This window comes from Babylonia areolata, chromosome 32 (assembly GCF_041734735.1).
Source record: "Babylonia areolata isolate BAREFJ2019XMU chromosome 32, ASM4173473v1, whole genome shotgun sequence".
Lineage (NCBI taxonomy): Eukaryota > Metazoa > Mollusca > Gastropoda > Neogastropoda > Buccinidae > Babylonia > Babylonia areolata.
In genome coordinates this window covers 666,369-694,162 of record NC_134907.1, presented here as the reverse complement: position 1 = coordinate 694,162, position 27,794 = coordinate 666,369, and the positions used below count along the sequence as shown (strand labels likewise).

At 45.1% G+C, this 27,794-nt stretch overlaps 1 protein-coding gene across 2 annotated transcripts in view; it reads left to right on the top strand.

The window, feature by feature from the left end:
• The window catches only part of LOC143276649 (centaurin-gamma-1A-like), an 80,173-nt gene extending 52,716 nt beyond the window's left edge, over window positions 1-27,457 (top strand). For both annotated transcript variants that reach the window (XM_076581271.1, XM_076581270.1), the window contains exons 14-20: window positions 859-939; window positions 3,752-3,836; window positions 6,597-6,714; window positions 12,385-12,489; window positions 14,622-14,709; window positions 23,550-23,717; window positions 26,561-27,457. In XM_076581271.1, coding sequence (XP_076437386.1) covers window positions 859-939; window positions 3,752-3,836; window positions 6,597-6,714; window positions 12,385-12,489; window positions 14,622-14,709; window positions 23,550-23,717; window positions 26,561-26,758 — 843 coding nt within the window. In that variant the 3' untranslated portion in view covers window positions 26,759-27,457. The remainder of the gene's footprint in view (window positions 1-858; window positions 940-3,751; window positions 3,837-6,596; window positions 6,715-12,384; window positions 12,490-14,621; window positions 14,710-23,549; window positions 23,718-26,560) is intronic.
• The last annotated feature ends 337 nt before the right edge of the window (window positions 27,458-27,794 follow it).

Here is a 27,794-nt window from a genome sequence, read left to right as displayed (position 1 = left end):
GTGGTGGTGGTATCAGGGTAGCATGGTGGTGGTGGTGGTATCAGGGTAGCGTGGTGGTGGTGGTGGTATCAGGGTAGCGTGGTGGTGGTGGTGGTATCAGCGTGGTGGTGGTGGTGGTGGGGTAGCGTGGTGGTGGTGGTGGTGGTATCAGGGTAGCGCGGTGGTGGTGGTGGTATCAGCGTGGTGGTGGTGGTGGTATCAGCGTGGTGGTGGTGGTGGTATCAGCGTGGTGGTGGTGGTGGTGGTGGTATCAGGGTAGCATGGTGGTGGTGGTGGTGGGGTAGCGTGGTGGTGGTGGTGGTATCAGGGTAGCGTGGTGGTGGTGGTGGTGGTATCAGGGTAGCATGGTGGTGGTGGTGGTGGTATCAGGGTAGCGTGGTGGTGGTGGTGGTGGTGATATCAGGGTAGCGTGGTGGTGGTGGTGGTATCAGCGTGGTGGTGGTGGTGGTGGTGGTATCAGGGTAGCGTGGTGGTGGTGGTGGTATCAGCGTGGTGGTGGTGGTGGTGGTGGTATCAGGGTAGCATGGTGGTGGTGGTGGTATCAGGGTAGCGTGGTGGTGGTGGTGGTGGTATGAGGGTAGCGTGGTGGTGGTGGTGGTATCAGGGTAGCGTGGTGGTGGTGGTGGTATCAGGGTAGCGTGGTGGTGGTGGTGGTGGTGGTGGTATCAGGGTAGCATGGTGGTGGTGGTGGTGGGGTAGCGTGGTGGTGGTGGTGGTGGTGGTATCAGGGTAGCGTGGTGGTGGTGGTGGTGGTATCAGCGTGGTGGTGGTGGTGGTATCAGGGTAGCGTGGTGGTGGTGGTGGTATCAGGGTAGCGTGGTGGGTGGGTGATGTGACAGGTGTGATGTGTGATTGCAGGATCGTGATGACTGGGTGGATGCCATTGAACAACAGATTCTGAGCTGTCTTCAAGGCAATGACATTCTGGGGAAATCCAGGGTCAGTTCGTCTTTCTCTGTGGTAGCGTTGTGTTGTCGTGTGTCACACGTGCTGGTTGAGCAGTGCAGGGAATGGCAAGAACACAACCCAGGGTCACTTCTGGCAGCCCTTCACTTCTCTTGTTGTCACTGCTGGCTGTGCTTTTTGACTCACTTGTGTAAACAAAGTGAGTCTGTGTTTTAACCCGGTGTTCGGTTGTCTGTGTGTGAATAGAATAGAATAGAATAGAATAGATTTTACTGTCATGAAACCACAAGGTTTATAAGACACAAGTGCAATGGTAAATGAATGAACGAATGAAAAACACACAATTAATCAATCAGTTAATGCAGCAGCATTCATAAACAAATTTTCCCAATCTTGTTTGTATATATTCATCATCTGTTAGCATCACCTGACTGGGAATATGTCCTGTGTTATTCGAATTTTGAATATCCTTTAAAAATTGTTGCCATAAGGTTTTATATTTAATACAATGATCAAGAAGATGGATTTCGTCTTCCAGGATGTTACACTTGTTGCACAATCTGTCTTCTTGTGGAATATTTAAATATCTACCTTTCTCAATCTTTAGGTCATGTGCGCTTATTCTGAGTTTTGTTAAAGCTTGTCTGTGTTTTGTATCTGATATATTTAAAAGATAGGTTTCAGTTTTGTACTCTGCTACAATCGTATTGTAAAATTTTAGCTTTAATGTTTTTTCTCTTTTATCTTTCCAGTATTTGATATATTCATTTTCTAATTTTTTATACACGACGTATTTCAGTCTATGTACGCTGAATGTAAATTGATTTTTCCAAATGTGATCAAGGCCTATAATTTCGAGTATCTTTTTAACAAAAATCAACCATGTGTGTGTGTGTGTCTGTGTGTGTCTGTGTGTCCGTGGTAAACTTTAACATTGACATTTTCTCTGCAAATACTTTGTCAGTTGACACCAAATTAGGCATAAAAATAGGAAAAATTCAGTTCTTTCCAGTCATCTTGTTTAAAACAATATTTCACCTCTGGGATGGGAACAAAAATAAAAAAAAAGAAGCCTAATTATATGCAAACTGCATTTACTGTCATATTTATATTTTTTGTATTCTCAAAACTTGGCACTTTGATCTGAGAATTCTGATCCAACAACAAGAGCAGTCATTATTATCATTTTTTGTTCAATCAGGAACTTCTTTTGCTAAGCATGGAAGTTTTATTTATTTGGAAACGTTTTGGTGCAGATAGTAAAAAAGGGAAATTACTCTGTAATTAATGCTAGGGGACTTAATTTGCTTTAAACTGATCTTTCTCATCTTAAACATTACATTTTGAAATTATACTCAATACATAAAAAGCTTGGATTTTTTTTAAAGTGTATCACAAGTGAGTCTTGAAGGCCTTGCCTCTCTTGTTGAATGTTTTTTTTGTGACTATATTTCACTACATGTCACAATGTGCAACCTGCCAATGAAAAACCGATTACACCAACACTGTAACTACAACATGCACCAAAGGAAAAAATCCAAACCAAACAAGATCAAACCAATTGATACCCTGACCAGACCATGACTTAACACAGCAAACTTACTGATCAGCTTGGAAGATGAATGCACTCACCTATTTCTGTGCAAACATGTTTGCATGAGCATGCTTCTGTTTGCATATGCACATGAATATTCACACTCACATACACATATTTGCAGACCTGTTTATGCTAAGACTTAGGCGTACCGTTCTCCACTTTTGAAGCTATTGCTACACTACCACACATCAGTACATAAAGCTCTGTGAATGCCTCGTTGCTGGCTACATGGTTCACTCCTGATGCAGTCCAAACACACATCCACATTGTTTTGGTGGTTTTTTTCTCTTCAGCAGGTGGCACGCATTTTTTCAGCTCATGGGATTGCGTTCCTTTGTTTTATTCTCCATCGCATCCCACAAGTGTTCTCATGTTAAGTGCTTGAAGCAGTTTTATGCCCAAGTGTGCTATGTGTGTGTGTCACTGACACAGGTGTGCTATGTGTGTGTCACTGACACAGGTGTGCTATGTGTGTGTCACTGACACAGGTGTGCTGTGTGTGTGTCACTGACACAGGTGTGTGCTATGTGTGTGTGTGTCACTGACACAGGTGTGCTGTGTGTGTGTCACTGACACAGGTGTGCTGTGTGTGTGTCACTGACACAGGTGTGTGCTGTGTGTCACTGACACATGTGTGTGCTGTGTGTGTGTGTGTCACTGACACAGGTGTGCTATGTGTGTGTCACTGACACAGGTGTGTGCTGTGTGTCACTGACACAGGTGTGTGCTGTGTGTGTGTCACTGACACAAGTGTGCTATGTGTGTGTCACTGACACAGGTGTGCTGTGTGTGTCACTGACACATGTGTGTGCTGTGTGTGTCACTGACACAGGTGTGCTGTGTGTGTGTCACTGACACAGGTGTGCTGTGTGTGTGTCACTGACACAGGTGTGTGCTATGTGTGTGTGTCACTGACACAGGTGTGCTGTGTGTGTGTCACTGACACAGGTGTGTGCTGTGTGTCACTGACACATGTGTGTGCTGTGTGTGTGTGTCACTGACACAGGTGTGCTATGTGTGTGTCACTGACACAGGTGTGTGCTGTGTGTCACTGACACAGGTGTGTGCTGTGTGTGTGTCACTGACACAAGTGTGCTATGTGTGTGTCACTGACACAGGTGTGCTGTGTGTGTCACTGACACAGGTGTGTGCTGTGTGTGTCACTGACACAGGTGTGCTGTGTGTGTGTCACTGACACAGGTGTGCTATGTGTGTGTCACTGACACAGGTGTGTGCTGTGTGTTTCAGAAGCAGAGCAACCTGGACCAGGCCTTCATACAGACCATCAGGACCACACGTGGCAACACCATCTGTGTGGACTGTGGCACCCCCAGTATGTCTGTTGTGTTTGTGTCTGTACACACCATCTGTGTGGACTGTGACACCCCCAGTATGTCTGTTCTGTCTGTGTCTGTACACACTATCTGTGTGGACTGTGGCGCCCCCAGTATGTCTGTTGTGTCTGTACACACCATCTGTGTGGACTGTGGCGCCCCTAGTTTGTCTGTTGTGTCTGTACACACCATCTGTGTGGACTGTGATACCCCCAGTATGTCTGTTGTGTCTGTACACACCATCTGTGTGGACTGTGGCGCCCCTAGTTTGTCTGTTGTGTCTGTACACACCATCTGTGTGGACTGTGATACCCCCAGTATGTCTGTTGTGTCTGTACACACCATCTGTGTGGACTGTGGCGCCCCTAGTTTGTCTGTTGTGTCTGTACACACCATCTGTGTGGACTGTGACACTCCCAGTATGTCTGTTGTGTCTGTACACACCATCTGTGTGGACTGTGATACCCCCAGTATGTCTGTTGTGTCTGTACACACCATCTGTGTGGACTGTGACACTCCCAGTATGTCTGTTGTGTCTGTACACACCATCTGTGTGGACTGTGACACTCCCAGTATGTCTGTTGTGTCTGTACACACCATCTGTGTGAACTGTGACACTCCCAGTATGTCTGTTGTGTCTGTACACACCATCTGTGTGGACTGTGACACTCCCAGTATGTCTGTTGTGTCTGTACACACCATCTGTGTGGACTGTGACACTCCCAGTATGTCTGTTGTGTCTGTACACACCATCTGTGTGGACTGTGGCACCCCTAGTATGTCTGTTGTGTCTGTACACACCATCTGTGTGGACTGTGACACTCCCAGTATGTCTGTTGTGTCTGTACACACCATCTGTGTGGACTGCGGCACCCCTAGTATGTCTGTTGTGTCTGTGTCTGTACACACCATCTGTGTGGACTGTTTCACACCCAGTATGTCTGTTGTGTCTGTACACACCATCTGTGTGGACTGTGACACTCCCAGTATGTCTGTTGTGTCTGTACACACCATCTGTGTGGACTGTGACACTCCCAGTATGTCTGTTGTGTCTGTACACACCATCTGTGTGGACTGTGGCACTCCCAGTATGTCTGTTGTGTCTGTACACACCATCTGTGTGGACTGTGGCACTCCCAGTATGTCTGTTGTGTCTGTACACACCATCTGTGTGGACTGTGGCACCCCCAGTATGTCTGTTGTGTCTGTACACACCATCTGTGTGGACTGTGGCACCCCCAGTATGTCTGTTGTGTCTGTACACACCATCTGTGTGGACTGTGGCACCCCTAGTATGTCTGTTGTGTCTGTACACACCATCTGTGTGGACTGTGACACTCCCAGTATGTCTGTTGTGTCTGTACACACCATCTGTGTGGATTGTGACACTCCCAGTATGTCTGTTGTGTCTGTACACACCATCTGTGTGGACTGTGGCGCCCCTAGTATGTCTGTTGTGTCTGTACACACCATCTGTGTGGACTGTGGCACCCCCAGTTTGTCTGTGCACAACTTGTCGATCAGTATTGACCAGGTAGTGATGTGTGTACCTGTGTGTGACGGGTGTTAGTTGATCAGTATATGAACCAGTGTGTGACAGGTGTTTGTTGATCAGTATATGTACCTGTGTGTGACGGGTGTTAGTTGATCAGTATATGAACCAGTGTGTGACAGGTGTTTGTTGATCAGTATATGTACCTGTGTATGACAGGTGTTTGTTGATCAGTATATGTACCTGTGTGTGACAGGTGTTTGTTGATCAGTATATGTACCTGTGTGTGACGGGTGTTAGTTGATCAGTATATGTACCTGTGTGTGACGGGTGTTTGTTGATCAGTATATGTACCTGTGTGTGACAGGTGTTAATTTATCAGTATATTTACCTGTGTGTGACAGGTGGTAGTTGATCAGTATCTGTACCTGTGTGACAGGTGTTTGTTGATCAGTATATGTACCTGTGTGTGACAGGTGTTAATTTATCAGTATATTTACCTGTGTGTGACAGGTGGTAGTTGATCAGTATCTGTACCTGTGTGTGACGGGTGTTAGTGGATCAGTATATGTACCTGTGTGTGACGGGTGTTAGTGGATCAGTATATGTACCTGTGTGTGACAGGTGTTAGTGGATCAGTATATGTACCTGTGTGTGACGGGTGTTAGGTGATCAGTATATGTACCTGTGTGTTAGATGTGTTTGTTGATCAGTATATGTACCTGTGTGTGACAGGTGTTTGTTGATCAGTATATGTACCTGTGTGTGACAGGTGTTTGTTGATCAGTATATGTACCTGTGTGTGACGGGTGTTAGTGGATCAGTATATGTACCTGTGTGTGACGGGTGTTAGGTGATCAGTATATGTACCTGTGTGTTAGATGTGTTAGTTGATCAGTATATTTACCTATGACAGGTGCTAGTGGATTAGTACGTGTACCTGTGTGTGACAGGTGGTAGTTGATCAGTATCTGTACCTGTGTGTGATAGATGTTAGTTTATCAGTATATTTACATGTGTGACAGGTGTTAACACCGTGTACCTGTGTGTGTCAGTGTCAGCAGGTAGCACCCTGTACCTGTGTGTGTCAGTGTCAGCAGGTAGCACCCTGTACCTGTGTGTGTCAGTGTCAGCAGGTGACACCGTGTACCTGTGTGTGTGTCAGTGTCAGCAGGTAACACTGTGTACCTGTCAGTGTCAGCAGGTAACACCGTGTACCTGTGTGTGTCAGTGTCAGCAGGTAACACCCTGTACCTGTGTGTGTCAGGTCCGAGCTGGGCCAGCATCAACCTGGGGGTGGTGATGTGCATTGAGTGCAGTGGAGTTCATCGCAACATCGGCACCCACATCTCGCGCGTCAGATCTCTGGACCTGGATGACTGGCCGTGAGTCATGTCCTGCAGTCATGTCGGCTTGTGGTGTCACAGGTCCCACTTACAGTGGTGTCATCATGTGGTGTCACATAAAGTGGCAAGTGATGTCATAAAGTTATATCACATGCCAAAGTGATGTCATTTAGTGATGTTACATGTCTGATGTAAAGTGATGTCATGTGGTGTCATGTGTCTGACAAAGTGATGTCATTAAGTGATGTCACATGTCTGATGTAAAGTGATGTCATTTAGTGATGTTACATGTCTGACATAAAGTGATGTTACATGTCTGACAAGTGATGTCATGTGGTGTCATGTCTCTGACATAAAGTGGTGTCATGTGTCTGACATAAAATGATGTCATTAAGTGATGTCACATGTCTGACAGAAAGTGATGTTACATGTCTGACATAAAGTGATGTCATGTGGTGTGATGTGTCTGACATAAAGTGATGTCATTAAGTGATGTCACATGTCTGATGTAAAGTGATGTTACACACTTTCAGACCCACAGAAGAATCTTGAACTTAACTCTGAGTCCATGTTAACTGTCCATTTGGGTTTGGGGTCTTGGGATGACACAGGGAGATCGTCTGGCTGTAGGCTGTAGTGATGGTGTGGGGGAGGACAGAGGGAGATTGTCTGGCTGTAGGCTGTAGTGATGGTGTGGGGGAGGACAGAGGGAGATGGCTGTAGTGATGGTGTGGGGGAGGACACAGGGAGATGGCTGTAGTGATGGTGTGGGGGAGGACAGAGGGAGATTGGCTGTAGTGATGGTGTGGGGGAGGACAGAGGGAGATTGTCTGGCTGTAGTGATGGTGTGGGGGAGGGCAGAGGGAGATTGTCTGGCTGTAGTGATGGTGTGGGGGAGGACACAGGGAGATCGTCTGGCTGTAGTGATGGTGTGGGGGAGGACAGAGGGAGATGGCTGTAGTGATGGTGTGGGGGAGGACAGAGGGAGATTGTCTGGCTGTAGGCTGTAGTGATGGTGTGGGGGAGGACAGAGGGAGATTGGCTGTAGTGATGGTGTGGGGGAGGACACAGGGAGATTGTCTGGCTGTAGTGATGGTGTGGGGGAGGACAGAGGGAGATCATCTGGCTGTAGTGATGGTGTGGGGGAGGACAGAGGGAGATTGTCTGGCTGTAGTGATGGTGTGGGGGAGGACAGAGGGAGATGGCTGTAGTGATGGTGTGGGGGAGGACAGAGGGAGATTGTCTGGCTGTAGTGATGGTGTGGGGGAGGACAGAGGGAGATGGCTGTAGTGATGGTGTGGGGGAGGACAGAGGGAGATCATCTGGCTGTAGTGATGGTGTGGGGGAGGACAGAGGGAGATTGTCTGGCTGTAGGCTGTAGTGATGGTGTGGGGGAGGACAGAGGGAGATCGTCTGGCTGTAGTGATGGTGTGGGGGAGGACAGAGGGAGATTGTATGGCTGTAGTGATGGTGTGGGGGAGGACAGAGGGAGATTGGCTGTAGTGATGGTGTGGGGGAGGACAGAGGGAGATCGTCTGGCTGTAGTGATGGTGTGGGGGAGGACAGAGGGAGATTGTCTGGCTGTAGTGATGGTGTGGGGGAGGACAGAGGGAGATTGTCTGTAGTGATGGTGTGGGGGAGGACAGAGGGAGATGGCTGTAGTGATGGTGTGGGGGAGGACAGAGGGAGATTGTCTGGCTGTAGTGATGGTGTGGGGGAGGACAGAGGGAGATTGTCTGGCTGTAGTGATGGTGTGGGGGAGGACACAGGGAGATTGGCTGTAGTGATGGTGTGGGGGAGGACAGAGGGAGATTGTCTGGCTGTAGGCTGTAGTGATGGTGTGGGGGAGGACAGAGGGAGATTGTCTGGCTGTAGTGATGGTGTGGGGGAGGACAGAGGGAGATCATCTGGCTGTAGTGATGGTGTGGGGGAGGACAGAGGGAGATTGTCTGGCTGTAGTGATGGTGTGGGGGAGGACAGAGGGAGATCATCTGGCTGTAGTGATGGTGTGGGGGAGGGCAGAGGGAGATTGTCTGGCTGTAGTGATGGTGTGGGGGAGGACAGAGGGAGATTGTCTGGCTGTAGTGATGGTGTGGGGGAGGACAGAGGGAGATTGTCTGGCTGTAGTGATGGTGTGGGGGAGGACAGAGGGAGATTGGCTGTAGTGATGGTGTGGGGGAGGACAGAGGGAGATTGTCTGGCTGTAGTGATGGTGTGGGGGAGGACAGAGGGAGATTGTCTGGCTGTAGGCTGTAGTGATGGTGTGGGGGAGGACAGAGGGAGATTGTCTGGCTGTAGGCTGTAGTGATGGTGTGGGGGAGGGCAGAGGGAGATGGCTGTAGTGATGGTGTGGGGGAGGACAGAGGCAGATCGTCTGACTGTAGTGATGGTGTGGGGGAGGACAGAGGGAGAACGTCTGGCTGTAGTGATGGTGTGGGGGAGGACACAGGGAGATTGTCTGGCTGTAGTGATGGTGTGGGGGAGGACACAGGGAGATTGTCTGGCTGTAGTGATGGTGTGGGGGAGGACAGAGGGAGATTGTCTGGCTGTAGTGATGGTGTGGGGGAGGACAGAGGGAGATTGTCTGGCTGTAGTGATGGTGTGGGGGAGGACAGAGGGAGATGGCTGTAGTGATGGTGTGGGGGAGGACAGAGGGAGATTGTCTGGCTGTAGTGATGGTGTGGGGGAGGGCACAGGGAGATTGTCTGGCTGTAGTGATGGTGTGGGGGAGGGCACAGGGAGATTGGCTGTAGTGATGGTGTGGGGGAGGACAGAGGGAGATTGTCTGGCTGTAGTGATGGTGTGGGGGAGGACAGAGGGAGATTGTCTGGCTGTAGTGATGGTGTGGGGGAGGGCAGAGGGAGATTGGCTGTAGTGATGGTGTGGGGGAGGACAGAGGGAGATCGTCTGGCTGTAGTGATGGTGTGTGAGGGTGAAGGGTCCTGGACTTGCCCCAACTTCCCTTCTTGGTTGCTGCCTGCATAACCCAGTAGCTCGGCCTCCCTCAAGTGGTGGATCCTGGAACAAAAGCTGACCCAGAAAGGGTTAAAATATCATTGCCTCCACACGCAAAATCTGTCCTCCATTCAACCATCCGTCTTCATTCAACCAATAGGAAAACAAACAAAATTTATTAACCACTGGGAATTTGAATTCCAAAGGGAGACAACTGAAGAAAGACAACAGCAACAACTGGGGTTTGGAGGAGTAACCTCCCTGCTCTGGAACCAACATAACTGAAAAGGAAAAGGGGAAGGACATTCTGGAGCATGCACACAACTTCCTCCTCCGGCACAACAACTTCCTCCTCCGGCACAACAACTTCCTCCTCCGGCACACTTCCTCCAGCACAACAACTTCCTCCTCCGGCACAACAACTTCCTCCTCCGGCACACTTCCTCCGGCACAACAACTTCCTCCTCCGGCACAACAACTTCCTCCTCCGGCACAACAACAACAACTTCCTCCTCCGGCACAACAACTTCCTCCTCCGGCACAACAACTTCCTCCGGCTGTAATGGAAGCCAAACAATCGATATCACTGGTGCAGCATGGTTGAAAAGAAGCCAACTTTTAATCAGTGCAAAGGTGTCCAATGAAAAGAAGCCAACGCTCGCCCACTACCTAGACATATACATATATACACAATATGTCAAGGAACAACATTTAAAGTAGGGAAGGTGGTGAACAGCGTGTTTTTACCAACAGTTAAGGCACTTGCTTTAGTACAGTAAGACTGTTCCTTTTCATCTTTTTTTTTTCTCTGTTGCTTTTTGTGTGTGAATACTTGTTTGCATAGAACAAGGATGAAATGGTGAGAGTCAGACAGTAGAGGGATCATTCAGTGTGGAGTGTGGGCTGTGTGTGTGGGGAGGGGTAAGGGGGGAGGGGTAGGAGTGGATAGTTGACAGGGGAGCATGAGAGATTAGTGGAACATGGGACCAGGGAGTGGAAAGTGAAAACCCACTTCTCTGTGAAACATTTATGCTGATGATGTTGATGATAACGTTTGTGTGTGTCTTTTGCTTATTTGTTTTAGAATTCCCCATATTTCACTTTGTTTGTTTGAAAGTATGTTCTTACATAACATAAAATGTTAAAAAAAAAATGTTCATGAAAAATAACAACAACAAATCATTTAAAGTGGGATACCTTTTGTTACCCTGAATATGTATTACAACCCTGTATGGAAGCAATAGAGAGATAATAATAAACTAGTGGTAGATACCCACACGTACCCCTGGCATAAAACATAGTAAAGAGGAAACCTTTTAACCCCAAAACAGCCATCATTAGAACTCGATTCAACAACTTATTCACTGACAATTATATCAGTGGCACATCTTAATGAAACCGAACCAGTTTCGGTAAACATTGGTATGAAAACTAATTACAAATGAAAAGGTGAGGGGTGGAAAAGAAATGTTTCTGAAACATCAGCTGTAGTTAATGTAGTAAATCCAAAAGGAAATGTTTTTATAAGCAAACTGCACAATTTGCCAGTGGCAATGGACTCGCCTCAACAGCTTGTGAACAACACCAAGACTGGGGACCATACAGTGGCCATAACTTGGCCCCCTTGTCCAAGGGATGCTTGGACCCTAGTCACTAGATGTGGGACCACAGTCAAGTGAGGGATGTCAAGAAAAGTGTCAGTGACACAAAGTGGATGCCATGTGAGGGATGTCAAGAAAAGTGTCAGTGACACAAAGTGGATTCCATGTGAGTGATGTCAAGAAAAGTGTCTTACACAAAGTGGATTCCATGTGAGTGATGTCAAGAAAAGTGTCAGTGACACAAAGTGGATGCCATGTGAGGGATGTCAAGAAAAGTGTCAGTGACACAAAGTGGATGTCAAGTGAGGGATGTCAAGAAAAGTGTCAGTGACACAAAGTGGATGTCATGTGAGGGATGTCAAGAAAAGTGTCAATGACACAAAGTGGATGTCATGTGAGGGATGTCAAGAAAAGTGTCAGTGACACAAAGTGGATGCCATGTGAGGGATGTCAAGAAAAGTGTCAGTGACACAAAGTGGATGTCATGTGAGGGATGTCAAGAAAAGTGTCAGTGACACAAAGTGGATGTCATGTGAGGGATGTCAAGAAAAGTGGCAGTGACACAAAGTGGATGTCATGTGAGGGATGTCAAGAAAAGTGTCAATGACACAAAGTGGATGTCATGTGAGGGATGTCAAGAAAAGTGTCTTACACAAAGTGGATTCCATGTGAGTGATGTCAAGAAAAGTGTCTGACACAAAGTGGATGTCATGTGAGGGATGTCAAGAAAAGTGTCAATGACACAAAGTGGATGTCATGTGAGTGATGTCAAGAAAAGTGTCAGTGACACAAAGTGGATGTCATGTGAGGGATGTCAAGAAAAGTGTCAGTTACACAAAGTGGATGTCATGTCAGGGATATAAAAAAAGTGTCAATGACACAAAGTGGATGTCATGTGTGTGATGTCAAGAAAAGTGTCAGTGACACAAAGTGGATGCCATGTGAGGGATGTCAAGAAAAGTGTCAATGACACAAAGTGGATGTCAAGTGTACATGCTTGCATGCATGCGTGCGCGCATGCATATGTGCCTGCACGGGGGTACGTGCATGTGTTGCATTATTGTAAAGCTTTTCAAATGGTTGAACGCCTTTTATGAAGTTATTATTATTGCCATTATTATTATGCTTATAACTTATCCATGTGTGTTTGCAGACCAGAGGTAACCAAGGTGATGACGTCCATCGGTAATTACCTGGCCAACAGTGTGTGGGAGGCTAACACCAGGGGGCGCTCCAAACCCACCTCTTCCTCTAATAGGTCAGTCCGTGTGTCTGTCTGTGTGTCAGTCTGTCTATGCGTGTGTGTGTGTGTGTGTGTGTGTGTCTGTTTCAGTCTTTGCATTCGGTCTCCCACACCCATACCCCACAACTCTGTCGATGTGTTTGTATGTCTGTCTGTGTAAGTCTGTCAGTCAGTGTATACATGTGTGACTTTGAATTAACCATGTCTCCAACAGTGCTGTCTGTCTGTCTGTATCAGTCTGTCTGTGTGTCGGTCTGTCTGTGTGTCTGTTTGTTTCAGTCTTTGAATTCAGCCTCTACTTCCCCACCCCACCCCCACCCCCCTGTTGATGTGTTTGTATGTCTGTCTGTGTCAGTCTGTATGAGTGTCTGTGTGTGTATACATGTGTGACTTTGAATCAACCATGCCTTCAACAGTGCTGTCTGTTTCATGTTGATCTGGTGCTGGGTGTTTTCAGAAAGAAGTGTCAATCCTGTCATTGTGCTTTCAGAAAGAACTGTCAATCTTGTTACTGAGTGTTTTCAGAAAGGAGTGTCAATCCTGTTACTGAATGTTTTCAGAAAGGAGTGTCAATCCTGTTACTGAATGTTTTCAGAAAGAATTGTCAATCCTGTTACTGTGCTTTCAGAAAGAATTGTCAATCCTGTTATTGAATGTTTTCAGAAAGAATTGTCAATCCTGTTACTGTGCTTTCAGAAAGAATTGTCAATCATGTTATTGAATGTTTTCAGAAAGAATTGTCAATCCTGTTAATGTGCTTTCAGAAAGATGTGTCAATCCTGTTACTGAATGTTTTCAGAAAGAAGTGGTGAATGTTTTCAGAAAAATAATTTCAGTCATGTTACCAGTCGTTTTCAGAAAAAAAGGTCAATCCTGTTACTGAATGCTTTCAGAAAAAAAGCACCAGTCATGTTACCAACCTGTTCAGAAAGAAGTATCAATCACTGTGTGTTTTCTGAAAGAAGGGTCCATTCTCTTTCTGAATTTTGAAATGAGAAATATGTGCCAGCCTTGTAGTTGGGTATTCACAGGAGAAGTGCATTACTGGGTATTCACAGGAGAAGTACATTAACTGGGTATTCACAGGAGAAGTGCATTACTGGGTATTCACAGGAGAAGTACATTAACTGGGTATTCACAGGAGAAGTACATTTAACTGGGTATTAGCAGGAGAAGTACATTTAACTGGGTATTGGCAGCATGTAACTGGGTATTGGTAGGAGAAGTTCATTAACTGTGTATCGGCAGGAGAAGTACATTAACTGTGTATTAGGTGGAGAAGTGCATAAACTGGGTATTGGTAGGAGAAGTGCATTATATTTAACTGGGTATTGACAGGAGAAGTACATTTAACTGGGTATTGAAATACATTGACTGGGTGTTGGCAGGCTGGGTGTTGGCAGAAATGCATTTAACTGGGTGTTGGTAAGAGAAATACATTTAACTGGGTGTTGGCAGAAATACATTAACTTGATGTTGACAGAAATACATTTAACTGGGTGTTGGCAGACAAACATTTAACTGGGTGTTGGCAGAAATACATTAACTTGATGTTGACAGAAATACATTTAACTGGGTGTTGGCAGACAAACATTTAACTTGATGTTGGCAGAAATACATTTAACTGGGTGTTGGCAGAAATACATTAACTTGATGTTGGCAGAAATACATTTAACTGGGTGTTGGCAGAAATACATTTAACTGGGTGTTGGCAGGAGTGCATTTAACTGGGTGTTGGCAGGAGTGCATTTAACTGGGTGTTGGCAGAAATACATTTAACTGGGTATTGAAATACATTGACTGGGTATTGGCAGGCTAAATGCATTTTACTGGGTGTTGGTAAGAGAAATACATTGACTGGGTGTTGGCAGGAGTGCATTCAACTGGGTGTTGGCAGAAATACATTAACTGGGTGTTGGTAAGAGAAATACATTTAACTGGGTGTTGGTAAGAGAAATACATTGACTGGGTGTTGGTAAGAGAAATACATTGACTGGGTGTTGGTAAGAGAAATACATTGACTGGGTGTTGGTAAGAGAAATACATTGACTGGGTGTTGGTGGGAGAAATACATTGACTGGGTGTTGGTGGGAGAAGTACATTGACTGGGTGTTGGCAGGATAGAAAAGTTTGGATCATTTTTTCAGGGAGGAGAAAGAAGCCTGGATCAAAGCCAAGTATGAGAACAAAGAATTTCTGCCGCCTCTTCCATACATAGATATTCCAGTCAACCAGGTGAGTACTTTACCCAGTATCATACAGTGATATTTCTGTCAACCAGGTGAGTACTTTAACCAGTATCATACAGTGATATTTCTGTCAACCAGGTGAGTACTTTAACCAGTATCATACAGTGATATTTCTGTCAACCAGGTGAGTACTTTAACCAGTATCATACAGTGATATTTCTGTCAACCAGGTGAGTTCTTTAACCAGTATCATACAGTGATATTCCAGTCAACCAGGTGAGTTCTTTAACCAGTATCATACAGTGATATTTCTGTCAGCCAGGTGAGTACTTTAACCAGTATCATACAGTGATATTCCAATCAACCAGGTTAGTTCTTTAACCAGTATCATACATGATATTTCTGTCAGCCAGGTTAGTTCTTTCACCAAAATCATACTTAGATATTCTTCACAATCACCTGTTCCATGCATTGTTACTCCAGTCATCCAGGTGAGTTCTTTAACCTGTATCGTACATGATAATATAATAATAATTTATTTTCATATACCGCTATAATACATGCATAAGCAAGCTATAAACATATACATATATAAAAAGTAGTGAAACATAAAACATAATCATTAATATTATAAAGACACAATGCATAAAACTCACAAAGTAACATACTCTTAATACTACCACTGTTACACTCCAATACTCACACAAACACACACATACAGACACACACATGATTATATGGCTGAGATAACAGCAATTTCCACTTAAAATCACCTTCACCTTCACCTCTCCCGTAGTCTGGGTTCAGACCGTTGGGGCACCGCTGCTGACCTGGCCACCACCCCTCTCCACTCTTCACGGTTTTCTGATTTCCTCAGGGCGTCACCGAGCGTCAAGCCTGTCCACCCCCGGATGTTGTCTTCCCATCTCTTCTTCTGCCGTCCTCTCCTTCTGCCTCCTTGTACGGTGCCTTGCAGGAATGTTTTGGCAAGACCAGATGATCGGGAGATGTGTCCATACCACCTAAGTTTGCGTTTTTTCACTATGGACAGAAGGTCTTCGTAGGGTCCAATACTTTGCTTGATTCTGTTCTTCACTTCCGTGTTAGTGATGTGGTCTCTGTAGGAGATGCCAAGTAGTCTACGAAAGCATCTCATCTCGACAGCTTGGATTCTTCTCTCGATGTCTGCAGTCAGGGTCCAAGTCTCGCAGGCGTAGAGCAATATTGATATAACCAGGGAACGCATCAGTCTGATTTTTGAGCTGAGAGCGATGTTTTTGTTGTTCCAGATGGTGTTCAGCTTGTTGAGTGCCATTGTTGTTTGGGCAATTCTCGAGAGTACTTCTGGTTTAGATCCTTCATCTGACACGATTGCTCCCAGATATTTGAAGCTGTGGACTGTTTTAAGCTTTTCGTCGTTGACTTTGATGTCAATGCTGATGCCGTTGGTGTTGTTAGTCATCAGTTTGGTTTTCTCCGCACTGATTTGCATTCCATACGATGTGGAGGCTTTGTCTAGATGTTTGACCAGGCTTGCCAGTTCTTCTTCTTTTCCAGCCAGTCCATCAATGTCGTCGGCAAAACGTAGGTTTGTGATTGTTCTGCCGCCTATGCTGACTGTTCCTACATGCTCTTCCAGTGCGTCAGTCATTATTCTTTCTAAGAAGATGTTGAAGAGTGTCGGGGAGAGTAGACAGCCTTGTCTCACTCCGACTGTGGTTCTGAACCAGTCCCCAATGCTATTGTTGAGGTAGACGGCGCTGGTGGCTTTGTCATAGAGGTGCTGTATCAGTCTGATCAGGTTGGCGTTGATGTTGTACAGATTCATGGTAGCCCACAAAGCTGCATGCCAGACCCTGTCAAATGCCTTCTTAAAATCAATGAAGACGTGGTAGAGGTCTTGTTGGTGTTGATGGTACCTCTCACATAGCAACCTCAAGTTGAAGATTTGTTCAGTTGTGCTCCTTCCTGGTCTGAAACCTGCCTGTTCTTCAGCAATGATGTTTTCTGCTTGTGGTTTCAGTCTGTTAAGCAGGATCTTCAACATGACTTTGCTGGGATGACTAATCAGGCTGATGGTGCGGTAGTTTTGACACTGCTGGAGATTGCCCTTTTTGGGGAGGGTGATGATCAGTGATTGTGTCCACGGTGTGGGCCATTCCCCTGTTTGCCAGATCTTGTTGCAGATTTTCAGTAGCACATCTATCATAACTTCACCCCCTGCTTGGACCAGTTCTGATGGGATGTTGTCCACTCCTGCCGATTTCCCTTTTTTCAGCGATGCTATTGCTGCCTCTATTTCTTCACGGAGTATGGGGTGATTACTGTTATCAGTGGCTGGTGGAACATTCAGTATTGCTGGATCACCTGTGGTCTGTATGTTGTATAGCTCTGAGCAGTATTCTGTCCATCGCTTTAGGATGTCTTGTTCTTCTGTTAGACATTTTCCATCCTTGGTCTGGATGTTGGACATAGTTCTACCTTGCCTTGTGTTGGTAAGTTCTTTCACAACTTGGTAGGCTTTCTTGCTGTTGTTTCTTGTCAGGTTTTCCTCTATGTCCTGGCATTTTCCTTCAATCCAATTCTCCCTTGCCTTCTTCATGCTTCTCTTGATTTCGGTGTTAACTGCTTTGTACTGTTTTGCCCCTTCTTCTTCATTCTTTTTCTTTTTCAGGTCTCTACGTTTGTCACACAGCTGTAGGATGTCGTCCGTGACCCAGGGCTTCTTTTTGATGCGTTGTTTTCCAAGAGTTGTTTGGGCTGTTTCAGTTACAGCTGCGTTGAAGTCGCTTATGAGTGTATCCAGGTCGGCGTCATCTGCATCGAGAGTGATGAGTGGCGCGAATTTCCCACCAATCATGGCTTGGAATGCCTCTTGTACTTCAGGATCTTTCAATTTTTCCAGGTCGAACTTCAGTCTTGAGAAGCTTTGTTTCCTTGTTTTCTTCAGTTGGAGTTTGAAGGTCATCATTACCAAGTCGTGGTCACTTGCAATGTCAGCTCCTGGGAAACTTCTTGTCTTGGCAATGTTCACGCTAGACTGGAAACGCTTCTTTACCATGATGTAGTCTATTTGGTTGTGGTGATCTCCTCCAGGGCTGTGCCATGTCCATCTTCTGGATGCTTTGTGTGGTCCAAATGTGTTTGTTATCTTCAGGTTGTTGAAGCAGGCAAATTCCAAAAGTCTCAAACCTCTTTCATTTGTAGCGTTGTTACCATATCGTCCACATGTGCCCTTCCAGGTGTTGTAGGAGTCTTCTCCGATCTTGGCGTTCCAGTCACCTTGTACTACTATGATGTCTTTCTTTGGTGTCTGATCAAGGGTTTCTTGTAGTTGTTCGTAGAACTCCTCAACTTCATCATCGCTGTGATCAGATGTTGGAGCATATGCTTGTATGATGGTGATGTTGAATGGGGATGCCCTCAGGCGGATGGTAGTGAGCCTGCTGGATATTGGTCGGCAGCCCATGACAGTGTTAACAATGTCTTTGTGGATCAGGAACCCTACTCCATGTTCGTGTTTGTCCTCTCTACCACTGTAAAATAGTCTGTGGCCTTCAAGTGTGGGTATTTCACCGATGTTTTTCCATCGTGTTTCACAGAGTCCTAGGATGTGCCAGCGATATTTGTTCATTGCATGTGTCAGTTCTTCCAATTTTCCTGGCGTCCTTAGTGTTCTGACATTCCACGTGCCAATAGAGATGTTGTTCCTGGCCCGGAGCTTGTTGTTGTGTGGTCCACCAGTAGCACATTTGTCACCTCCACCCTGGTTTGCAATGGAAGGCGCGGTCCTTGTTGACCCGGGTGACGACCGAGCCGGTATGGGTTGAGTAGTGGTCGTCATTCATGCGGTGAGTCTTGGGCAGAAAAGCATGGCGGAGCCCATCCCTCTCCTGCGAAGATCCCTTCCTTCTATTAAGAAAGGGTGAATACCGTAGTCGCACCTTCTCGCCACGTTAATGTGGGTGTTTCCTCAGGGGGACACGGTGCAGGTTGTTTCAACCGACGCGGCACGGGAGCGAGCAACTGGCGCTATATCAAAACTAGATCTCGGCCTCTCCAATCAAGGAAAGCCGCAGCTAGACCAGTCTAGCATGGAGAGGGATGGGCTCCACTTAAAATACATACATGTAAAAAGGAGCATAATTGTAATTTGCATGCCATAGATTTTGTAAACATTGTAAGGTAAAGTTTTGGATAGAAAAGGTAAAAGGGGTAAAAATCGGCAGTCATTCTTCCTTTCAAACCACACCACCACCATCCATCTACCCACCCCCATTCTCTCTACTCACCTATCACACACACTCACATTGCCATGAGCCTAGGACAACAACACTATTTGAGTTATGATAAGTATTTTTTTTTTAAAGAGATAAGTTTTAAGATTTGCTTTAAAGGTAGATATATGAGTTGTTTGTCTGAGAGCAATAGGCAGAGCATTCCAAGTTGTTGGGCCAAAGACAGAAATTGACCTCTTTCCACAGGAGTTAAGGAAGTATCGGGGAACAGTTAGCTGGGAGGAATCAAGAGATCTCAATGTTCTGTTAGGCAATTACAGGTTAACAAGCTCAGAAAGATGAGTGTGTGGTATCACAATTCAGGCACTGAAAGCATAGACAGGCAACTTTATATTCAACTCTGGCTTAAACAGGCAACCAATGAAGTGTCCGCAGTAGAGCAGTAGCACTCTCTCTCCTCGACTTTTTGAGGACAAGTTGAGCTGCACTATTCTGTATTTTCTGGAGCTTGTAGAGTTTATCATTGGGAAGGCCAGCTAAGAGAGAACTGCAATAATCTAGGCGGGATAAAATGAAGGCAACAGCAAGTTTGTTGGCAGCATCAACAGACAGGAAAGGGCGGATTTTACTTATCTTACGAAGCTGAAAGTAAAGAACTTTACACAGGTGGTTCACATGAGTTTCCATCGTGAGGGATGAATCAAGGTAAAAACCAAGATTGCGGACAGAACTAGAGAAAGAAATTTCTATGCCAGAACAAATGATAGACTTTGTATTTATCTGCTTGAGCTCATTTTTAATACCAGTCAACATGAGTTCTGTTTTGTCATCATTCATTTTTCGTTTGTTTTGTTTCATCCACTTTGCTACATTTTCTATACCAGTTTTAAATTTAGAAGCTAAACATGGAATTTCAGAGGGAATAGTAGAATCATGCAGTTGAGAATCGTCAGCAAACAGATGATAGTAAGGTACAGACTCTTGGGTGATCAAACTTAGACGTCGTGTGTACATTGTAAAGAGTACAAGTCCCATGACAGAACCTTATGGTACCCCATATCTGAGCACAGGCGGAACAGACTGGTTTCCATTTACAAGGACAGAGTGTGTGCGACCTGATAAGTAGGAATGAAACCATTTCAGAACAGTACCATTGAGTCTGAACACAGCACACAACCTTCTGACCATATTGTCATGGTCTGTCTAGTCAGATGCTGCAGAAAGGTCCAGCAGTGACAGAATGGATACCTTGCCTACAGCAGATGCTAGCAACAGGTCATTGACCACACGTAATAAGGCTGTTTCCTTGCTGTGTCCCTTTCTGTACGCTGACTGAAATGGCTCCAGGAGACTGTGGACCTCAAGATGTTTCATAAACTGGCCAAGCACAATACGTTCTAAAACTTTAGACAGAAATGGGAGGTTTGATACTGTTCTATAGTTTTTCAGGTTTTCGGGATCAAGACTAGCTTTCTTCAAAAGGGGACACACCAAGGCATGCTTGAAGGACTGTGGGACAACACCTGAGGTCAAGGATATATTCATGATGTTGGTTTTAATAGGTAGTAATTCTTCTAAACATTGTTAAAATATAGAATGTGGGATAGGATCGAGACTGCATGATTTCTTTGGCATCTTGAGGATGACATCTTTGACCTGTTCCCTGATAACTGTCTGGAATGTAGTGAACTGTGTTCCATGAAAAGTATCAGATTTGCTAAAATCAGTTGGAGAATCTAAGCTACTTCTATTCATCTCTATTTTAGTAGTGAAATAATCAATAAACTTTTCAGCTAGATTTTCAGAAGGTATATTGCTAGTATTGGACCCTACGAAGACCTTCTGTCCATAGTGAAAAAACGCAAACTTAGGTGGTATGGACACATCTCCCGATCATCTGGTCTTGCCAAAACGTTCCTGCAAGGCACCGTACAAGGAGGCAGAAGGAGAGGACGGCAGAAGAAGAGATGGGAAGACAACATCCGGGGGTGGACAGGCTTGACGCTCGGTGACGCCCTGAGGAAATCAGAAAACCGTGAAGAGTGGAGAGGGGTGGTGGCCAGGTCAGCAGCGGTGCCCCAACGGTCTGAACCCAGACTACGGGAGAGGTGAAGGTGAAGGAAGGAAGGATATTGCTAGGCAGAACAGTTCGGACATCCTTCCCCATCATCTGATTGGCCAAGTGAAACAGAACTCTGGAGGAATCAGCGCCATAATCATTCCAGTCATTCAGATGAGTTCTTTCACCTGTACCATAATAGACATTCTTCTCAATCATCTCAACCGTACATAGAAATTCCAGACAACTATGTGAGTTCTTTTACCTGTATCATACATAGACATTCTTCTTTTACCTGTATCATACATCGACATTCTTCTCAATCACGTGACCCATACATAGATTTTCAGTCAACCAGGTGAGTTCTTTTTCTTGTACCATACCTTTTTTTCCCAGTCATTCAGGTAAGTAATTTTATATGTATATAGTTATTTACAAGCCAGTTTATTCTTCTGTCTTTATTAGCTATCATGTTTGTTTATATGTGAATCTATAGACACCCCTATTCGCCATTATCTGTATGTACATCTATTGACACCCCTATTCACCATTTACCTATAAACATCTATAGACACCCCTATTCACCATTACCTATTTGTACATCTATAGACACCCCTATTCACCATTACCTGTATGTACATCTATAGACACCCCTATTCACCATTACCTGTATGTACATCTATAGACACCCCTATTCACCATTACCTGTATGTACATCTATAGACACCCCTATTACCTGTATGTACATCTATAGACACCCCTATTCACCATTACATGTATGTACATCTATAGACACCCCTATTACCTGTATGTACATCTATAGACACCCCTATTACATGTATGTACATCTATAGACACCCCTATTACCTGTATGTACATCTATAGACACCCCTATTCACCATTACCTGTATGTACATCTAGAGACACCCCTATTCACCATTATCTGTATGTACATATTTTTGACACCCCTATTCACCATTACCTGTAGTTATATTTACAGACACCCCTATTCACCATTACCTGTAGTTATATTTACAGACACCCCTATTCACCATTACCACATTACATTGTCTACATGACATTGACTGCAAACTTTGGTGACAGTGTAGACAACAGTGACTGTAAACTGTGGTGTGTTTGTGACACAGTGTACATGACAGTGACTGTAAACTGTGGTGTGTTTCTGACACAGTGTACATGACAGTGACTGTAAACTGTGGTGTGTTTGTGACACAGTGTACATGACAGTGACTGTAAACTGTGGTGTGTTTCTGACACAGTGTCATGACAGTGACTGTAAACTGTGGTGTGTTTCTGACACAGTGTCATGACAGTGACTGTAAACTGTGGTGTGTTTGTGACACAGTGTGCATGACAGTGACTGTAAACTGTTGTGTGTTTCTGACACAGTGTAGACAACAGTGACTGTAAACTGTGGTGTGTTTGTGACACAGTGTACGTTACTGACTGTAAACTGTGGTGTGTTTGTGACACAGTGTCATGACAGTGACTGTAAACTGTGGTGTGTTTGTGACACAGTGTAGACAACAGTGACTGTAAACTGTGGTGTGTTTCTGACACAGTGTACATGACAGTGACTGTAAACTGTGGTGTGTTTGTGACACAGTGTACATGACAGTGACTGTAAACTGTGGTGTGTTTCTGACACAGTGTACATGACAGTGAGTGTAAACTGTGGTGTGTTTCTGACACAGTGTACATGACAGTGACTGTAAACTGTGGTGTGTTTCTGACACAGTGTACATGACAGTGACTGTAAACTGTGGTGTGTTTCTGACACAGTGTACATGACAGTGAGTGTAAACTGTGTGTTTCTGACACAGTGTACATGACAGTGACTGTAAACTGTGGTGTGTTTCTGACACAGTGTACATGACAGTGACTGTAAACTGTTGTGTGTTTCTGACACAGTGTACATGACAGTGACTGTAAACTGTGGTGTGTTTGTGACACAGTGTACATGACAGTGAGTGTAAACTGTGGTGTGTTTGTGACACAGTGTACATGACAGTGAGTGTAAACTGTGGTGTGTTTGTGACACAGTGTAGACAACAGTGACTGTAAACTGTGGTGTGTTTGTGACACAGTGTAGACAACAGTGACTGTAAACGGTGGTGTGTTTGTGACACAGTGTACATGACAGTGACTGTAAACTGTGGTGTGTTTGTGACACAGTGTGCATGACAGTGAGTGTAAACTGTGGTGTGTTTGTGACACAGTGTAGACAACAGTGACTGTAAACTGTGGTGTGTTTGTGACACAGTGTACATGACAGTGACTGTAAACTGTGGTGTGTTTGTGACACAGTGTACATGACAGTGACTGTAAACTGTGGTGTGTTTCTGACACAGTGTACATGACAGTGACTGTAAACTGTGGTGTGTTTGTGACACAGTGTACACAACAGTGACTGTAAACTGTGGTGTGTTTCTGACACAGTGTCATGACAGTGACTGTAAACTGTGGTGTGTTTGTGACACAGTGTACATGACAGTGACTGTAAACTGTGGTGTGTTTCTGACACAGTGTACATGACAGTGACTGTAAACTGTGGTGTGTTTGTACCAGCAACTGATCGACGCTCTGGTGCGTGAGGACATCCGAAACATCATTGTCATTCTGAGTCAGGCCACGGCTGATGACATCAACGCCCCCTACAGTAAAGACGACGGCCGCACTGCCCTCCACATTGCTGCAGCTCTGGGCAATGTGGTCTTCCTGCAGCTGCTGTTGTGGGTCAGTGGGGAACTGAACAACATGTTGTCTGTTGTTGTGGGGAACTGAACAACATGTTGTCTGTTGTTGTGGGGAACTGAACAACATGTTGTCTGTTGTTGTGGGGAACTGAACAACATGTTGTATGTTGTTGTGGAGAACTGAACAACATGTTGTATGTTGTTGTGGGGAACTGAACAACTTGTTGTCTGTTGTTGTGGGGAACTGGACAACATGTTGTCTGTTGTTGTGGAGAACTGAACAACATGTTGTATGTTGTTGTGGGGAACTGAACAACATGTTGTATGTTGTTGTGGGGAACTGAACAACATGTTGTCTGTTGTTGTGGGGAACTGAACAACATGTTGTCTGTTGTTGTGGGGAACTGAACAACATGTTGTCTGTTGTTGGGAACTGAACAACTTGTCTGTTGTGGGGAACTGAACAACATGTTGTCTGTTCTTGTGGAGAACTGAACTTGTTGTCTGTTGTTGGGAACTGAACAACTTGTTGTCTGTTGTTGTTGGGAACTGAACAACATGTTGTCTGTTGTTGTGGGGAACTGAACAACATGTTGTCTGTTGTTGTGGGGAACTGAACAACATGTTGTCTGTTGTTGTGGGGAACTGAACAACATGTTGTCTGTTGTTGTTGTTGGGAACTCAACAACATGTTGTCTGTTGTGGGGAACTGAACAACTTGTTGTCTGTTGTTGTGGGGAACTGAACAACTTGTTGTCTGTTCTTGTGGGGAACTGAACAACTTGTTGTCAGTTGTTGTGGGAAACTGAACAACATGTTGTCTATTGTTGGAATGAACTGAACAACTTGTTTTCTATTGTTGTGGGGAACTGAACAACATGTTGTCTATTGTTGGAATGAACTGAACAACTTCTTGTCTATTGTTGTAGGTTACTGGAGAACTGAACAACATGTTGTCTATTGTTGGAATGAACTGAACAACTTCTTGTCTATTGTTGTAGGTTACTGGAGAACTGAACAACATGTTGTCTGTGTTGATTCCTGACAGTACCATGATTGCTTTTTGTGTGCTGACAGTTATGTCATTGATTTCTGTGTACACTGTTTGCTATGTCTGTGTTGACTGTGCAGTTATTGCTGTCTGTGTTGATTGTGCAGCTGTTGCTGTCTGTGTTGATCATACAGTGATTGTTGTGTGTTAGAACATACAATGATTGCTGTGTGTGCAGAAGATAGTGTGGTATCAAGATGTTTCTGTGTGTGCAGAAGATAGCTTGGTATCAAGATGTTTCTGTGTGTGCAGAAGATAGCGTAGTATCAAGATGTTTGTGTGTGTGCAGAAGATAGCGTGGTATCAAGATGTTTGTGTGTGTGCAGAAGATAGCATGTTATCAAGATGTTTGTGTGTGTGCAGAAGATAGCTTGGTATCAAGATGTTTGTGTGTGTGCAGAAGATAGTGTGGTATCAAGATGTTTGTGTGTGTGCAGAAGATAGCATGTTATCAAGATGTTTGTGTGTGTGCAGAAGATAGCATTGTATAAGATGTTTGTGTGTGTGCAGAAGATAGCATATCAAGATGTTTGTGTGTGTGCAGAAGATAGCATGTTATCAAGATGTTTCTGTGTGTGCAGAAGATAGTGTGTTATCAAGATGTTTGTGTGTGTGCAGAAGATAGCATGTTATCAAGATGTTTGTGTGTGTGCAGAAGATAGCGTGGTATCAAGATGTTTGTGTGTGTGCAGAAGATAGTGTGGTATCAAGATGTTTGTGTGTGTGCAGAAGATAGCTTGGTATCAAGATGTTTGTGTGTGTGCAGAAGATAGCGTAGTATCAAGATGTTTGTGTGTGTGCAGAAGATAGCATGTTATCAAGATGTTTGTGTGTGTGCAGAAGATAGTGTAGTATCAAGATGTTTGTGTGTGTGCAGAAGATCGTGTGTTATCAAGATGTTTGTGTGTGTGCAGAAGATAGCTTGGTATCAAGATGTTTGTGTGTGTGCAGAAGATAGTGTGGTATCAAGATGTTTGTGTGTGTGCAGAAGATAGTGTGGTATCAAGATGTTTGTGTGTGTGCAGAAGATAGCGTGGTATGAAGATGTTTGTGTGTGTGCAGAGGATAGCGTGGTATCAAGATGTTTCTGTGTGTGCAGAAGATAGCATTGTATAAGATGTTTGTGTGTGTGCAGAAGATAGCATATCAAGATGTTTGTGTGTGTGCAGAAGATAGCATGTTATCAAGATGTTTGTGTGTGTGCAGAAGATAGCGTGGTATCAAGATGTTTGTGTGTGTGCAGAAGATAGCATGTTATCAAGATGTTTGTGTGTGTGCAGAAGATAGTGTGGTATCAAGATGTTTGTGTGTGTGTGCAGAAGATAGCGTATCAAGATGTTTGTGTGTGTGCAGAAGATAGCATGTTATCAAGATGTTTGTGTGTGTGCAAAAGATAGCTTGGTATAAGATGTTTGTGTGTGTGCAGAAGATAGTGTGGTATCAAGATGTTTGTGTGTGTGCAGAAGATAGCGTGGTATCAAGATGTTTGTGTGTGTGCAGAAGATAGTGTGGTATCAAGATGTTTGTGTGTGTGCAGAAGATAGTGTGGTATCAAGATGTTTGTGTGTGTGCAGAAGGTAGCGTGGTATCAAGATGTTTCTGTGTGTGCAGAAGATAGCTTGGTATAAGATGTTTCTGTGTGTGCAGAAGATAGTGTGGTATCAAGATGTTTGTGTGTGTGTGCAGAAGATAGCGTATCAAGATGTTTGTGTGTGTGCAGAAGATAGCATGTTATCAAGATGTTTCTGTGTGTGCAGAAGATAGCATGTTATCAAGATGTTTGTGTGTGTGCAGAAGATAGCGTGGTATCAAGATGTTTCTGTGTGTGACAGTATGGCGCCAGTGTGAAGGTCGTGGACCATGAGGGCAGGAACGCTCTGTGGTACGCCAAAACGTCTGGCTCTGTGGAGTGCTCTGACCTCCTGACCTCCGCGGGCTGTGCAGACCTGGGTATGTTGCCACAGCAGCGGGGTCACCAGCGTCACAGCAAGAACGACATGTATGGAAAGCTGCCTGCCAGTGTCATCTAGATCTCCGAGTGCTGCTGGGGAGGGGGATCGCGGGGGTGAAAAAGGATTTTGATGGATTGATGGAAGATGGTGACAGCATGGACACAGACGTTACAGTGTGTGTTGATGTGTGTTGGAGGAGGATGGTGACAACATGGACACAGACGTTACAGTGTGTGTTGATGTGTGTTGGAGGAGGATGGTGACAACATGGACACAGACGTTACAGTGTGTGTTGATGTGTGTTGGAAGAGGATGGTGACAACATGGACACAGACGTTACAGTGTGTGTTGATGTGTGTTGGAGGAGGATGGTGACAACATGGACACAGACGTTACAGTGTGTGTTGATGTGTGTTGGAGGAGGATGGTGACAACATGGACACAGACGTTACAGTGTGTGTTGATGTGTGATGATGGAGGATGGTGACGTTGCCATGTGTGATGTGTGTTGATGTATGTTGATGTGTGTTGATGTATGTTGATGTGTGTTGATGGAGGATGGTGACGTTGCCATGTGTGGTGATGTGTGTTGATGTGTGTTGATGGAGGATGGTGACGTTGCCATGTGTGGTGCTCTGTGATGAAGTCTGTGGACACAAGCGGCTAGTGGTCTGCAGTGCAACACAGGGCGGTGTGTGGGTGTGCTGGGGGGTGTGGCCTGTTAGGATTCTTGCTGCCAGGGGTGTTGTGTGACACAGTGTTGTTCAGTTTGGAGACAGTGCAATATGGGGATGGTGGGTATGGAGGGGGTGGGGGTGGGGGTGGGGGGGTGCATTGAGTTTGTCACTGCCACTTCGGTGCAAAAGGAAAGGGGAGGGGGTGTCACTTTGGTGCAATAGGAAAGGGAGGGGGGGGTGTGTGTGTTTCTTTGGTGCAATAGGAAAGGGAGGGGGGTGTCAGTTTGCAATAGGAAAGGGATGAAGGAGGGGGTGTCAGTTTGGTGCAATAGGAAAGGGAGGGGGGAGGGGGGGTGTCAGTTTGGTGCAATAGGAAAGGGAGGGGGGAGGGGGGGTGTCAGTTTGGTGCAATAGGAAAGGGAGGGGGGTGTCAGTTT